Source organism: Diabrotica virgifera, chromosome 1, assembly GCF_917563875.1.
Source record: "Diabrotica virgifera virgifera chromosome 1, PGI_DIABVI_V3a".
NCBI lineage: Eukaryota > Metazoa > Arthropoda > Insecta > Coleoptera > Chrysomelidae > Diabrotica > Diabrotica virgifera.
This window is the reverse complement of record NC_065443.1, coordinates 53,739,854-53,757,878: the sequence shown is the minus strand read 5'-3', so window position 1 is coordinate 53,757,878 and position 18,025 is coordinate 53,739,854. Positions and strand designations below refer to the sequence as shown.

Below are 18,025 nucleotides of genomic sequence, written 5' to 3'. Positions count from 1 at the left end.
CGTTCTGTGCAGATATTCGTCAGATGTATCGTAATATTTTAGTAGTTCCTGGGCATATGGATTATCAACGTGTGTTATGGAGATTTTCTAGATTGAGGATATTCAGGAATATCGTTTGTTAACTGTCACTTTTGAAGTTGTATCCTCGCCGTATCTCGCTCTAAGAATCCTTCAACAACTAGTATTGGACGAAGGCTTTCGTTTTCCTAAAGACGCCTCGCTCATTTGTAATGCTTCGTATATTGATGATTTTGTTTTCGGTGCTTCGGCTCTCGAAGAAACACAAACTTTAGTTGAAGAATTAGTCGCTTTGTTGAAGTTAGGAGGCTTTGAGTTACTAAAATGGTGTTCGAATGAGCCCAAATTGTTGTCCCAATTTCCCGAATCGCATATTAATCCTCATTTTATTAATTTTTGATCGAGAATCAAATGGTCCTTCTTTGAAAATCCTTGGTTTGAAGTGGATTGCACAGTCCGATGTCTTTCAATTTGCAGTCAAATTGCAGGATGTCCCTTGTACTAAAAGATCGTTTTTATCCGAATTAGCTCGAATTTATGACCCGTGTGGCTATCTAACACCTATTACCTTTTTCATCAAACATCCAACGACTTTGGGCAACTGATCTTGAATGGGATGATCGCTCTCCCTCAGAAATTATTCGTGTATGGGAGCAATATAAAAGTGAATTATCTCTTATTACACAGTTTAAAATTCCTCGTTTTTTGAATCTTTCCTCTTGTCCCATCTTAGAACTTCATGGATTTGCCGATGCTAGTGAAAAGGGATACGCTTGTGTCGTTTATATTCGTAGTATTGATAGTCGGAACATGGTTTAAGTTAATTTACTTTGTGCCAAATCGAAAGTAGCGCCTATGAAACAGATTACGATACCTCGATTAGAATTGTTAGCTGCTGTTCGTTTGGTCAAACTTATGTCGTTTGTGTCACAGTCGTGAAAGAATATAATCTTTCAAAAGGTGTATGCTTGGGTAGACTGGCAAATAGTATTGCACTGGATTAAAAGTTTACCTTCTAGGTTTAAAACTTTCGTCGTAAATCGCATTTCGTATATCCAGACCCATAGTCAAAATTATTCTTGGCATTGCATTGAATCTTAAAGTAATGCAACCGATGCGCCTTCGCGAGGCATGCTACCGGATGTTTTTGTATCAAAACTAGAGGTTGACAGGTCCTTCGTTTTGTATAATATTCCATTAATCTTTCCAGAGGTTTCTCCATCATTGCGGGAAAAATCCCCTTTGGAAGAGGTAAAGAAAAGTTTAGTGTTTGTTTCCACTCGTGAGGAACATTTTTTGTCTTGTTTGTTAAAAAACCAATCGTCGTTTACCCATATCCAAAGAATTTTGGCCTTTATGTTGCGATTCGCGCACAACTCTCGTTTTAAAAGGTCAAAACGTGTAGGACCATTGAGTTCAGCAGAATTGGAAAGCTCGTTGATTATTCTTGTTAGATTGACACAGGAAAAGTATTTTAAAGAACAGCTTTAGTCGAACTCGTTTCTAAAACCATTTCGCAAATTAGGAGTATTTTTATATGATAATACTCAGTGCTTAAGAGTAGGTGGTCGTCTATCTCAGTCTACCTTGTCGTATGAGGCATAACATCCCTTTTTGTTACCAAAGAAATCTCGTCTTACGACTCTCCTAGTTCGTGATTAACATGAAAAGTACTTACATGCTCGAATACTCTTTTGCGTACCTCGTAATAGTACACTTTAGAAGACCAAAAATAAGCAATTTTTCAAGATTTTTTTTCTCAGAACCTTTATTAAAAATCAACATAAAACTTTTTAGATGTTAATATCTAACTCTCAGAGAATACAAAAAATATATCTTTTTTCATTTATGCATGTACACTGATATTGTAGAGGGCGCCAAAGTCGAGGCCTCGAAAAAACATAGTTCCGAAGGCGGACAGTTAATATCAGGATTGGGATCTCTGAAACAAGAAAGTCGTACGGCATCTGAAAAAGGAAAGTTTATTACGTGACAATTTACCACCGTTAGTGAAACATTCTGCAAAAAAATATTTTACGGAAATTTGAAAAAATTTTGTGAAAAAATCTCCCGTTTTTCTTCAGTTTTTCATGGTTAAAAAATATTCATTTTTTATTTTTTGATCAAATTGTGGTAAATTGTCACGTAACAAACCTTCCTTTTTCAAAATGCAGTACGTTTTTTTTATTTCAGATATCCCAATTCTGAGATTAACTGCCCGCCATCATTTTTCGATGCCTCGACTTTTGCGCCCTCTACAATATTAGTGTACGTGCATATATAAAAAAGTATATATTTTTTGAACTCTCTAAGAGTTAGATATTAATATGTACAAAGTTTTATGTTCATTTTTAATAAAAGTTCTAAGAAAAAAATTCTTGAAAAAAATGATTATTTTTGGTCTTCTAAAGTGTACGTGTACTAGTACCTTAAGAGTACGCAATTTTTGGTTAGTAAAAGGTTTTGGATATTGTCCTCTAAGCAGTCCGTTAATTCAGTCTTATCTAAATGCATTAGATGTTGGAAGCAATCTCCTAGGGCCTTACAACCTCCTATGGGTGATTTGCCTAAATTTTATCTCGGGGCCATTAAACCATTTTCAATTTGTGGGGTAGATTATAGTGGACCGTTTTCGATAACTATGTCTCGTTATAAAGGAGTTAGAAGTCAAAAGGCATATTTGTGCCTAGTTGTTTGTTGTGCCACAAAGGCCACATCTTGAATAGGCTAGTGATTTATCCACAGAAGCCTTTTTAGCCGCTTTACAGCGATTTATTGCTCGGAGAGGTCGAGTATCGCAAGTATTTTGTGATAACGGTACCAACTTTCATGGCGCTTATCGACAATTGCGTAGCTTTATAAAGGGTGCTCTCGATAAAAAAATATTAAATTTTCTTTTGCGCCTCCTGCGGCTCCACATTTCGGTGGTATTTATGAGCGCGGCATTCGTGCTGTAAAAGAACATATCGTTCGGATAGTCGGGACTCAAATCTTAATATTTATGAAGAAGTTTACACTGTTTTGACGTTGATTGAGTCCGTTTTAAATTCGCGTCCTCTCACGCCATTAAGTTTTCGTTACTTTAGACTAAATTTTTTTTGGTCGGATTTGTTAGTAGGACTGCGACAAGACCACCATTTTAATTTTAGTTTTGATATAAGCTTAAATTTTAATAGTTGTTTAAGAATATACAGGGTTGTTCTGAAGCTATTTTCTTGTGGCATTTTTATAATCAAGTATATTCAAATGGGAAATAAGCCACAATTTTACCTAAAAATGATTTTATTAACGTTTCGACGCCGACGTTAAGTCGGGTGTCGTTGTCAAAATACAAAATAATACTAAATAAACAAAAATGTTGTTGCTTAGTAAAAATTTCTTCTAATAATTTATTTAATCTGACTCATTTATATCGGCAATTCAGACACGTATTATACATTTTAAAGTAGACAACTTTAAAATGATATTGCCAATATTGATGAGTTGCGTTCCTGGGACGACTTTACTAAAAGATAGTTCATTCGATTACATGAAATCAATCCCAACTCAAGAATATCCGCCAAAAAAAAATCATAGCATGTGATCTGTCTTTAAAAAGACAACCAAATGCAACGGTGGTACTGAAATTCTCGCGTTAGAGATTCCATAGTAAATCACGAGGGAAAACCAGGAAAAACCTCGTGATACTATCCCGACATCGTAAGTATTTGGGTTTACATTTAGTTTACTCTCAAAATTAATACCAAATTCTGACTTGATATTTTAAATTTTAAATAATACTAAAATACTAAATATGTACTAACTCAATATGTTACTGATTTACTAATTGTGGTATTTTCTTTCTATTGACTTCCTCCTTTAATATTGGTAATCGCATCCTACTGAATTCTACCGAGGAATTTGCGACACAATTGGTTTCATTTAGCATAATTAGAGCCGCTTCTTTGATTTTTCTCTTTTTACTATCTGCTTCTTTTATTACTATACTTGAATCTCTCCACTGAACTCTATGTTCATTATCCCATGCGTGCTGACATATTTGAGATCTATCAAATTCTCTATTTTTTATATAAGACTGATGTTCATTTACTCTAACGTCTAATGGTCTTGACGTTTCACCTATATAAAGTTGTTCGCATTCACAAGTTATTTTATAAATACAATTCTTTGTTCTTTCTTGTTCACTGTTAGGTTTAGTTTTAGATAGAATAGATCTCAATGTGTTTGTTGTTTTGAATGTTGTTGATATGTTGAATTTATTTCCTATTGTTTTAAGTTTCTCGGATAGTCCTTTTACATATGGTATTGATATTTTCCTCGTATTATTTCTTGTGAAGGTTGTAGGATCCCGTTCTAAGTTGTTCTGTTCCATTCGATCCAATCTTGACAATTCCGTATTTATAAACGATATGGGAAAATCATTTTTTAATAAAACAGATGTTAACAATTGTTTTTCTTCTAAAAATGAATTTTCGTTAGAACAAGTAATTTTGGCTCTATCATATAAGGATTTAATGATTCCCTTTTTAACGTTGATGTTATGATTTGATTTGTAATTGAGATATCTGTTGGTGTGTGTTGGTTTTCTATACACTTGAGTCTCATATCCAGTATCCTTCTTTGAGACCAAAACATCGAGGAAAGATAGGGTGTTATTGTATTCCTTTTCCATTGTAAACTTTATTGTCTCTTCTTGATCGTTTATAATATTCAGGAACGTATCCAAAAATTCCGATCTATGAGGCTATATGGAAAACACATCATCTACATATCTCCACCATACTGTGGGTTTTAAATTTTGTTTAGAAATGATATTAGTTTCGAAATCCTCCATAAACATATTAGCCAATAATGGAGATAAAGAAGAGGCCATTGCGAGACCAAAATTTTGTTTATAGAATTCATTATTTAGTTGAAAATAGGTATTATTAGTACATAATGTCAATAACTCCATTATAGCTGATACATTTAGTCTTGTCCTAGTTGTTAATGTATTATCATTTTCTAATTTCGTTTTGATTATATTTAAAGTTTTATCTAATGGCACATTTGTAAATAAACTGTTTATGTCAAAACTTACTAAAATATTATTTGGATTAAATTCAATATTTGATAATTTGTTTAAAAAATGTTGTGTATTTTTTATAAATGTGTCATTATTATTTAAATTATCATATAAATGAGTCAGATTAAATAAATTATTAGAAGAATTTTTTACTAAGCAACAACATTTTTGTTTATTTAGTATTATTTTGTATTTTGACAACGACACCCGACTTAACGTCGGCGTCGAAGCGTTAATAAAATCATTTTTAGGTAAAATTGTGGCTTATTTCCCATTTGAATATACTTGAATATACAGGGTGTAACAAAAATACAGGTCATACATTTAATCACATATTCTGGGACCAAAAATAATTCGATTAAACCTAATTTATCTTAATGCAAATGTGCACATAAAAAAAGTTACAGCCCTTTGAAGTTACAAAATGAAAATCGATTTTTTCCAATATATCGAAAACTATTAGATATCTTTTATTGAAAATAGGCATATGGTATTCTTATGGTAGTAGTATCTTAAGAAATAAATATAGTGAAATTTGGACACCCCATAAAAATTTTATGGGGGTTTTGTTCTTTAGACCCCCCAAACTTTTGTGCACGTTCCAATTTAATTATTATTGTAGTACCATTAGTTAAACACAATGTTTTAAAAACTTTTTTGCCTCTTAGTACTTTTTCGAAAAATCAGCTTTTATCGAGATATTTTGAATATTTGTCAAATCCACCACATATTTGTATATGGCTAAGTACGATTATGGAGACTTGGTAATAATATGAAAATTTATTTATGATTTACAATTTTAGGTATATTTTGAACCATATTAATAAAGAAGCCACATCTCGATAAAAGGTACCTTATCGAAAAAATACAAAGAGGCAAAAAAGTTTTAAAAATAATGTGTTTAACTAATGGTACTGCAGTAATAGTTTAATTGGAACGTACACAAACATTTGGGGGGTATAAAGGAACAAAACCCCCATAAAATTTTTATGTTAACATATTAAAAAAGAAGCCGCAACTCGATAAAAACTGCCTTATCGAAAAAATATTAAGAGGCAAAAAGGTTTTAAAAATATTGAGTTTAACTAATGGTATCACAATAATAATTTAATTGGAACGCACAAAAAGTTTGGGGGGGGGGGGGTTAAGGGAACAAAACCCCTATACAATTTTAATAGGGTGCACAAATTTCACTATAATTCTTTTTTAAGATGTTCCTGCCATAAGAATGCCACATGTCTATTTTCAATAAAAAATCTCTAATAGTTTTCAATATATTCAAAAAAATCGATTTTCATTTTATAATTTCAAAGGGCTGTAACTTTTTCTATGTGCATATTTGTACTAAGGTAAGTTAGGTTCATTCGAACTATTTTTGGTTTCATAATATGTGATTTAGTTTATGACCTGTATTTTCGTTAAACCCTGTATATTGGATGTGTTTGTCTTGCCATTGCTTGTTGTTCAAGTAGTGATATGTAGTATTAGTTATTGTTAAATGCCTTATGGCTTTTAAAGAGGGGAGAATGTTTGAAATCCCATAAATTAATTTGGTTGTCTAAATGGTTCGAAAGCATATCCCAGTTTAACCCTTGTCGACGCCCGTGCTCCAACTCGTATCCGACCACCTCGTATCGCAAAGTATCACATATCGCTTGATGAATAGGGATGAAGGGACAAACCACTTAAATTTCTTTCCTGCATCGCCAGATAACTTTTTTGAAAGTCAAGGCGATGAGATGCGTTCGAGATTTTGAAGTGTACACTTGTATAGTTAGCGAATTCGTTTGTTCTTTCGATCGTTGTATCTCCAGCCTGACGGGGTAAGTTTAACCTAAATTTAATTACCTTTATTATCCTTTTATTGTTTTTTTTTTAATTATTTGTTGAGCAACCAATTTAAATTTGTGTATATTATTGTATTGCTCTTGCGCTCAAAAAAAATTAGTTCGTAATATTGATTAACACTGATTACTGAATAGTATTTCGTTGTCACAACAATTTAATTTGTTGTTTCAGCGAACTTTTAGACATTGACGAATGTATTTGGTTATTGTCACAATGATTGAATAATAATTCTGAGAATCACTAGAGTACATTAATCAATAACACTAAATTTATTTAGCTAACTTAGTTTCGTATATTTAATAAATACTGTTAATTCTGGCAGCAACTCACGTTCTTGATTTCGTAGATGTCAAGCAATTACCTTGGTTTATCGTGACAACGTACAGATTTCATTAAAACAATGTACAAATGTTGTTAATATAGAGTAATATATGATTATTGAATAGATGTAAATTGATTGTTGTGACAACGAATGCATTAATCAATCTACTACTGCATTTAATACCGACAATCAATGCGTTAATTGTGACAATAATCGTAGTTGTTGAGACAATAAATGTTTTGCTTGACCATTTGAAAGATAATGGCTTTTTCTTATCGTGATACCCCTAGCTCTGTGTTACCGAAGTGCCGAGTAATAATTGCATTTCGTTTTTAAGTGTAGTCCGTAGTAGAAGGAAGTTTTTGTGTGTCTATTAGCGTGAAATTTCGGTCGAATTCTTTTTAAATGTATTCATTTTTTTCGAATCCTGAGAAAACTAATTATTATTTTTGAAAATTTAAATGCAAAATAAAATATTCAGTATTATCGAGGGTCTGAAGTCCCCGAGAACCTCTATAATGATTATTTAATAAGTCACAGTGGTGAAAAAGAGAAAATTTAGTATGATTTTTAATTTCAAATAGGCATACCATTTAACAGAAACTTTTTGTTTATTCTAAGGGACTTTCTGCCCTCGGTAATAATGTAATATTTTATGCTGCGTTTAAATTTTTCAAAAATACTTATTAGTTTTCTCAGAATTCCAAAAAAAATGAATGCGTTTAAAAAGAATTCGATCGAAATTTTGCACCTGCGCTCTCAAAAAGGATTAAAGTGTTATACATTTTTGGAATCACTATTTCAAACGCTTTTAAATAAGCTGGGTGATTATGGGCTTAAATGGGTGAGTCCGTTGATTGATGTATTGGGGGTATTAATATTTCAATCAACGGTGAGTCCCAAAGTTTCACAAGAAAAAAGCGAATATTTCGCGAAATGAATGACAGATCGAAAAACTAAAAAATAGGTGCTCAATATTTTTCAAAAATCTGTCGAATGATACCGAACACGACTTCCCACGGAGAGGGGTAAATTTAATATTTTAAATATGAATCCCACGATATTTCGCGAAATGAACATCAGATCGAAAAACTGAAAAATACACTTTTTCAATCTTTTTGAAAAATCTATCGAAACCTAGGAAATGAAGTGAGTGGACAATGAAAATTATTAGAAAATGAAAAAGTACTTTATGACCTGCGGATGTTTGAGGAAAGAATCAAATTGGTGCTGATAACATAGTATTTATTACGTGGCAGACCATAATAAACAAGGTATAATTTAAATTTTTAGGATATTGTACATACAGAGATAGTAAGCGATATTATTTTATTAAATGTATTCCTATAAAAAGAAAAATTTATTAAGGAATAAATTGAAACGTTCCGGGACCTCAAATTTCCATTTCTTAATCCGGGATATTCTTATAACTGGTATTGTAATAAGTGGGTTACCTGGAATAGAGTACGGTTCATATTGAAATGTTGCCATTCTTAAAGTTCTTCCCATTTGATTTTTAAGTTTATACTCGTACAAGTTGCTGTTATGAACAAATGATCTATTAACAGAATACCATGTATCCAGAAGTTCTTTCTGAGAATAGTCAAATCCTACATACTTGTGGGTCCAAAGGTTATACCTTTCAATATGTTTTGAAATGAAAGAATTGTTGTTCCAAGAATAGTCTGCCAAAGTTATTGCGACAAAATCAACTACGTATCTAATAGAGTGTGATAAGAATATGTTGGTTATATTTTCATTTATATGTAGACCTAAAAAATAAGTATTTTAGTTATTAAGATGTCAAGGGTATTATAAAGATAATAACGCTTGAAGTCGATGGTGTGTATCCCGAGGGCCCCTGGCCCGAGGAATATTCGTTGACCGAAAGCGTTATCATCCGTAATACCCGTGGTGCCTTCAACTTTTAATGTCCGACCAACTATTTTTTATACGAGAAAAATTTGAATGAATTTTGAATATATTAATTTTCAAATAAGTAGCAGCATTTACCTAAATAGTCATAACGTAATTGTGGTAACCAAAGTTTTACTTAGGTTTTTATTTGTCAACTTGACAGTACGTAAAAAAGACTTTTGCGATTGAGGCATAAAATGTTCGAAATGTTCGAAACGCCCATCTCTCCCAAGATATTTTATTGAAAGCTACTAAAGCTGAAGACTCCCTTGTGTCAAAAAACTAATCAGATTTATGAGATATAATATTTCAATTTTGAGACCAGGCTGACTAAACACTAATACTCTGGGCTAATTAGCAAAATACAAGTTATTTACCAGCAATTTTATTGCTGGAATCGAATCTTATGATTGTATATATTAATAATATAGGTATGCCAAAACAAAAGCAACTTTGACATTTAATAATGCGTTAGTTAGATGGCTCTACTCGAGTTACTTGTAAACAAAAAAAGAATGAAGAAAATTTCTACATGGGAAGCCGAGAAAATGCATTTTTTTAACGTAGACCGATTTTGAACTTTGAGATTATATTTTCTCCAACCTAATTTTTAATTAGAATTTTGTTATTTTTGGCAATTTTCACTCGTAATATCGATAGTTTTTATTATAATAATATATGTTTTGATTATTTTAAAGATATGAAAATTGGTGTGAAGAAAGAGGATAAAAATAAAAAGGTAATGATTTAAAATTATGACCCTATTGTTTATATCTTTGCCGTAAATGCCGGTCAACTTTAACCGGTTGTATCTCAGGAACCACTCATCACAATTAAACGTTTTTTCTTTTGAACGAAGCGTCCTGCCGCTTTTTTTCCAATACCGTTTTTAAGATTTAGTTTAATTTAATATTCCCCGAGATATTCTATTTGTTTATAAGCTAATTATTTATAATTTGTAAAAGTACATTAGATAGGTACAGTCTCTTTTTATACAAAAATCATAGTTATTCTTATGTATCATAATTATTGTGGTTATTATAGCGACCGTAAATTTTTAATTAACAATTCAATTGTTGCTAAACTGTTCATTCAATTTCCATCGTCTTCTGGAATTATAATCTATACGAAAATAGCTTTTATACTACCAAGTTATTTAATTATTCATAAACAATTACTTATCTAAAATTTTAGTTGGAAATTAAAGATTTTGTTGTAAAACCCCGCATTTTCTGAAAATTTTCGTTGAAGTTAACCGAGAAAAACACGTCTCTATGCAGAATTTAATTACGGTGAATTTTTATTTGGGTGTTTTTGGTGTAAAGTTAAAATCTTTGGAGTTATAGAGCAAAAATTGAAAAAAAAACACGATTTTCGGGCGCCATTTTGTTTATAAAAAAAGTAGCACACTATTTGCGGACTTTGTATACCTATATTATTAATATATACGATCATAAGATTCGATTCCAGCAATAAAATTGCTGGTAAATAACTTTTCCCAAAAATGGCCTATTCCCTGATGCCCAGACTATAACGTAAACAGTGCGCGCACCGTGTCGACGAAACCGTTTTGATGGCTTATTTTCAAGATTTGTGGATTATTATACAGTGACAGTTGTTATGCTCCTCCGATACGTCTAAAGGTGGGATTATGGTATATAGGTAATGTTATATAGGTAATGTTAAAATATGTTAATATAGGTAACGTTTATATCTATAATTTCGACCTCCACTAGTTTCATCATTTTTTACTTCACAATGTATTATGTTCTCCATCTTTTGCGTCATTTTGCCGGTAATTAGCGCGCTCATCACCGTATACATATATACAGGGTGTAACAAAAATACAGGTCATAAATTAAATCACATATTCTGGGACTAAAAATAGTTCGATTGAACCTAACTTACCTTTGTACAAATATGCACATAAAAGAAGTTATAGCCCCTTGAAGTTACAAAATAAAAATCGATTTTTTCCAATATATCGAAAACTATTAGAGATTTTTTATTGAAAATGGACATGTGGGATTCTTATGGCAGGAACATCTTCAAAAAATAAAAGTGGAATTTGTGCACCCCATTAAAATTTTATAGGGGTTTTGTTCTCTTAACCCCCCCCCCTTTCACCAAATATTTGTGTACGTTCCAATTAAATTATTATTGTGGTACCATTAGTTAAACAAAATGTTTATAAAACTTTTTTGTCTCTTTGTAATTTTTCGATAAGTCAATTTTTATCGAGATATTTTGAACATTTGTAAAATCCATCACAAATTTTTACATGGTCAGTAAGATTATAGACACCTGGTAATAATATGAAAATTCATTGTGAATTTAAATTTTTTAGGTATATTTTGAAACATATTAATATCTCGATAAAAAATAATAGTCTTTAATTTTTCGATAGGTTTATCAAAAAAGTACTAAGAGGCAAAAAAGTTCTAAAAACATTGTGTTTAACTAATGGTACCACAATAATAATTTAATTGGAACGTACACAAACATTTCGGGCGTTTAAGGGAACAAAATCCCCATAAATTTTTTATGTAAACATATTAAAAAAGAAGCCGCAGATCGATAAAAACTGCTTTATAGAAAAATACTAAGAGGCAAAAAAGTTTTAAAACATTGTGTTTAACTAACGATACTGGAGTAACAATTTAATTGGAACGTACACAACAGTTTGGGGGGGGGGGGTTTAAGGGAACAAAACCCCCATAACATTTTTATGGGGTGTACAAATTTCACTATTATTATTTTTTTGAGATGTCCCTACCATAAGAATAGTACATGCCCATTTTCAATAAAAAAATCTCTCATAGTTTTCGATATATTGGAAAAAATTGATTTTCATTTTGTAACTTGAAAGGGCTGTAACTTTTTTTATGTGCACATTTGTACTAAGGTAAGTTAGGTTCAATCGAGCTCTTTTTGGTCCCATAATATGTGGTTTAATTTATGACCTGCATTTTTCTTACACCCTGTATATTTTGCATGTTTTGTAACGTTACAACGTTCCGTCTCCTTTCTATAATTTCTCCTATTTTCTTCCTTTCTATTTCATTTCTCATATAGTTTTTCTCTTTATTTTGTTTCTTTGACATTTGAGTTAATTTTCGTTCCAAGCCTTTTCGTTTTAGTTTACATTTCATTCTGTATTCTTTCCTTTCAAATTAAGCTCCCATTCGCTATTCAAAAATTAAGTTCAGCACTTCAATTATTGTTCTAGCTCCTATCATATTCCTTAAACATACTTCAAATAATAATTTTCTAAAACCCGAACTATTTATTGTAATTAGTGAGCATCAAATATTTATATTCGTCAGTACTAGTTTTTCTCCCATACGCTAACCACTTAACGAGTGCCTTCGTATAATTTGTTCTCTTCTGAATAAAACTTCAAAAAATTAAACCGATGAAATTATAATACAAGAAGTTTTTCCCAGCTTATTTGGGGTGAGTTTTTTCTCAATTTTAATTTACCATTTGCTTTTCGACCAATATTTTTAGTGAGCGATCCTTAGAAATGCTTGAGATTTTTATTATCTTTGTTTTTGACGCTTATTGCTATCAATAATTTTTATTCAGTTATCAATTACAATTTTTACCTTTTTGTATCTTCGTTGGGCAAGAAAATTTTATTCAGTGATATTAGTTGCGACTTTAGTAAGACGGTCTACTTATACGTGAACTGGGTCTCCTTGTCAAACGTGGATCGCATGTGCTCATATGCCCATAGTAATCTAATAAGCACTGTATCTTTTTCTTAGTCGCTAAGGAAAGCCTCCTAACAACTGTAGTCCTATTCCTATGCTGTGACTGTATTATAACAAGACCAATCTAGCCGCCCCGTTCCGCACCGGTGCCGACGATACCGCAATAAGGGCATAGATCTTAACACCTCCAACCAGCAGAGACTACGTGGAGCCGAAGTTCCTAGTTCCTCCAAGATCTGAGGAAGGCAGCGGAGATCCCTCGCCGGAGCCAACGCGGATAATAGAGATGTTGAAAAAGTATGTATTCGTTACAAGATACCCGTTGCTTACGAATACCGAAAGTAACGATTACTATACAGAGAGACAAATCGTTACTTTGATTACTCTGACTACTTCGTACTAATCTTATCAGAGCAAGTAACGACTATTGTATCTACTTTGATTACTTCGTACCAATCGTATCAGAGCGAGTAACGACTATTGTATCTACAACCAGTACACTTGATTACTTTCTAATACCAATCGTATCCCAGCGAGTAACGGACGGGACCGGTATTTTACGAGTGTTATCCAATATCGTTATCGGTATGAAGCGTTTTAAGGATGTGAGGGTGAGGACTGAGAAATATGATCCTCGATATAATTACCGGTACTCAAATACAAAATTAACATAATCAACAGGTAATCATAGTAATCAAATAATTTTTATCCCTTAAACGGATCAGTGAAGGTCGTTGTTATATGGGAATCTTCTTCTTCTTTTAGTGTCTATTCGTTTTGAATATTGGCGATCATTCTGGCTATAATTATTTTATAAACTAATGATTTAAATAGATTAGTTGTTGTTGTGGATAACCATTTCCTCAGGTTCTTTAACCATGATATTCTTCTTCTCCCAATTCCTCGCTTTCCGAATACTTTACCTTGAATACGTTGAATATATGGGAATACCTATACAAAATACCTACCTAATGAGAAATACGATTCTCGATATGATTACCGGTACTCAAATACAAAAGTAACAAAAGTAATAATAGTAATCAAAGTAACGAATACTTAAATGATTACTTTATACAAAAGTAATGATTTGTAATCAAATAGTAATCAAATCATTTTTATCCCTTAAACAGATGGGTGAAGGTCGCTGTTATATCGGAATACCTATACAAAATACCTACCTACTGTGAAATACGATTCTCGATATGATTACCGGTACTCACATACAAAAGTAACAAAAGTAATCATAGTAATCAAAGTAACGAATACTGTAAATGATTACTTTATACAAAAGTAACGATTTGTAACGAATATTCGAAAGTAACTATAATCAACATCACTAGCAGATACCTACATAGTCCTCTTGCAGTCCAACATTAGCAAAGTGCTACTCAACAATTAGTTTCTTTGACGATTAATTTCATTTGTTAATAATTTTAGTATTTCTTTTAAAATAGTAATAAATGCGTATGTGATTTAGTTTACCTGTGTTAATAAACGAATATGTGAATTTATTTTTGGCACAGCACAGAACCTAGGCCAGGCTGAGCTAGCCAATAACCTTTGTAAGGGTTACAGGCTCTATATTGTAATAAACTGCCAAGAGGCAGGTGAGTGGCGGCTTGAACGTTTAATTTAAGCAAAGAGCAATGTTTATTTATGAAATAAATATTTTATTTGTGTTTTCTGACAGCAGTAAAATATATTTCGAATTAAATAATTTACGCACATTCTTCTTTATGTGTCAAATAATTTAATTTAAAAAAAATTGGACACCCTGTATAAATAATTACCTATGTTAATGTTTATATTACTGAATCAAGAATTGAATAACCTTTCAAATACGCTAGCACACGATCCCTATTCTCATTAAAAAAATCATCGATTACGGCATCACGTCCAGATGGATGACGTAACTATTAAGCTATATGCCAAACAATCATAATTTAAAAAAAAAATCGACCTGTTTCGCGATGTATTTCTAAAATTTCCCATTAATGAAACAATTATTTTAATCCATTTGCTTTTACTAATTTTATTAAAAAATATTAAACTTATTACCTGGGGCAATGAGGAACTTTCTTTCATTAAATCGTTCGATACTAGTTCTTATTTCATTTTCAAATTGTTCAAAAACTGTAACGGGATTATTAGTTTTAATCAATACTGCCTTACAACCAAAATAATGAAGAAATAAATGTGGATTAATGGAGTCTTTGCTGACTTTAATATTAATCACAGGAATGTCTCCATTATAGTCAAAATAATTATCCTCATCAGTAAAAACCAGTAGACATCGACTATCTAGAAAATAAGTCTTAACGATAATGTTCAATAAGATATCCAAATATAAATTCATGGTGGTATATTATATGGAAAAAATATTCTTATATCTGATCGCATGCTCTTTTGTAGACGTTCCATGCATGTTTGGGTAATTAGAGGGTTGTAAGAAAACAAAGTAATAGGCGTGTAGTGGAAAAACTACTCAAACATTTACCATTGTCTTTAGGAATAAATTGAATATGTCACGCGAAAGACGTTTTTTTGAAAACTGCACTTTACGATTAAGAAAAGTGATATAGTAAAATATTTAGTTACCTACCCTACCTAAAACAAACTAATGTTTTGTGGTTTCATGGCTTTGTGGTAAAACAGGTCTATTTTATTCCGAAAATGTAAAATAAAAACATTTTACTTATTTTGTTTACTTATAAGTATATAAGTATAAAAGGTTACTACATAAAGTATATATATACAGAGTGGAACACACTTATGAAATACAATTATTTCCGTCCTTTTTTTAATTATAAAAAACGCTGAGATCCGTCGATTTTTATATACAGTATGTCCCTGTAAGTTGTATAAATATGGAAAACTCTTTTATTATTAATTTTACGAAAAAAAGTTATTCTTTATAAAAAGTTCTGTATGGTCCAAAACCCAAGATTCAACTATTAGATATCAAATTTTATAAATGTTGTACGAGGTGTGTCAAAAAGTTTGAATTTTGCTCAAGAGTTTTATTTTTCACAATATTGAAAATTGCTATTATGAAATTATGCTACTTATTGAAAAAAATTTTTTTGGAAAATTATGGATAAACTTTACGAAAAAAAGTGATTTTTAATAAAAAGTTCTGCATGGTCTAAAGTCTACAACCTAAAATACAACCATCTTATATCAAATTTTATCAATTTTATACGAGGTATGTCAAAAAAGATAAATTTAGATCAAAAGTAAAGTACCTTTATAGTTCAGAATATTTCAATTAGAAAAATGTAATTACATACTGAAACATAGTTTTTAATTCTAAATAACTTTTCATAATAACAATTTTCGATATTGTGAAAAATAAACGTATTTTACTCTTGAGCGAAATTCATATTTTTTGACATACCTCGTATAAAATTGATAAAATTTAACATCAGATGGTTGTATTTTAGGTTTTAGACCATGCATAACTTTTTATTAGGAATCACTTTTTTAGTAAAATTAATAATAAAAGAGTTATCTGAATTGAAATGACTGAAAATAAGGTTTGTTATCCATAATTAAAAAAAATTAATTAGAAGGATGTAATTGCATACTAGAATATATTTTTTAATTCTAAACAACTTTTCATAATAGCAATTTTCAATATTGTGAAAAATAAAGCTACTTTACTCTTGAGTGAAATTCAAACTTTTTGACATACCTCGTATAATATTCAAAAAATTTGATATTTGATGGTTAAATCTTAGGTTTTTGACCATGCAGAGCTTTTTATGTAGAATAACTTTTTTTCGTAAAATTAATAATAAAAAATTTTTCCATATGGATACAACTTACAGGGACTTACACAGGGTGATTCATTAAGAATGTCCAATCTCAGAGTTGTAGATTTTAAATAGACCTCAAAATATGAAGATTTAACCCAAATCACTTAAATAAAATATGGCTGGTTACTGAGTTACAGGGTGTTTTATTTTAAAATTTATTAATTATTTTTACCCAGTACGTTAAAACTATTTCACGTGTCGTTATCATACTTGGCATAAAGTGTAGGTACTGTACACCCTACGAAATTGTGATAAACAAACGTTTTTACATACTACCAGAGGCGTACGACAGGGGATAATGAATGGATGACCCTTCCCAAATTCTACGCCACTGGCGGAATTGCTATTTTTGTGCAATATTTGGATCGTTAACACTTTCTGTGTAAATGATGTACTCTTCATTAGTAACGATAAAGTCATTATTTTTCGAGATATTTGAAGTTGAAAATGAAACGGCAGAGCAATTTTGTGCTATGCATTGTGCCCATTCACTTTTAACTTCAAATATATCGAAAACTAATGACTTTATCGTTACGAATAAAGAGTATATCATTTACATAGGAAGTATTGGAGAATCGAAAAATTGCGCTAAAATAGAAATTCAGCCAGTGGCGTAGAATGTGGGAAGGGTCAATCACTCAATGTTCCCTGTCGTACGCCTCTGGTAGTAGTCAAAAACGTTTATTTAACATAATGTTGCATTGTGTACACTACCTACAAATAGATAATATTTTACCCAAATCACTTAAATATAATGTGGCTCCTTATTGAGTTCCAGGATATTTGATTTAACAATTTAAAAATTACCTATTTGTACCTAGTACTTTAAAAGTATTTGACATATCATTATAATACTAGCCAATACGTGTAGGCACTGTGTATCCTGCTAAATTATGTTAAATAAACGTTTCTCGCTACTACCAGAGGCGTACGACACGGGAAAATGAACGGTTGACCTGTCCCAAAATCTACGCCACTGATAAAATTGCTATTTTAGCATAATTTTTAGATTCTCCAATACTTTCTATGTAAATAATATACTCTTCATTCGTAACGATAGCATCCTTAGTTTTCGAGATATTTGAAGTAAAAAATGAACGGGCTCAACACATTAAACCAAAATAGCTATGCCGTTTCATTTTCAACTTCAAATATCTCGAAAACTAATGGCTTTATCGGTACTAATGAAGAGTATATTATTTACATGGAAAGTAATGGAGAATCTAAATATTGCACTAAAATAGCAATTCCGCCAGTGGAGTAGAATTTGGGAAGGGTCAACCATTCACTATCTCCTGTCGTACGCCTCTGGTAGTAGGCA

At 31.3% G+C, this 18,025-nt stretch overlaps 1 protein-coding gene across 1 annotated transcript in view; it reads right to left on the bottom strand.

Annotated features, from left to right (window-relative positions):
- The window catches only part of LOC126890728 (glutamate receptor ionotropic, delta-2-like), a 72,943-nt gene extending 57,701 nt beyond the window's left edge, over positions 1-15,242 (bottom strand). The window contains exons 1-2 of the mRNA XM_050659901.1: positions 14,945-15,242; positions 8,708-9,025 (exon numbers count right to left, since the gene is read on the bottom strand). Coding sequence (XP_050515858.1) covers positions 8,708-9,025; positions 14,945-15,242 — 616 coding nt within the window. The remainder of the gene's footprint in view (positions 1-8,707; positions 9,026-14,944) is intronic.
- Positions 15,243-18,025: the final 2,783 nt, after the last annotated feature.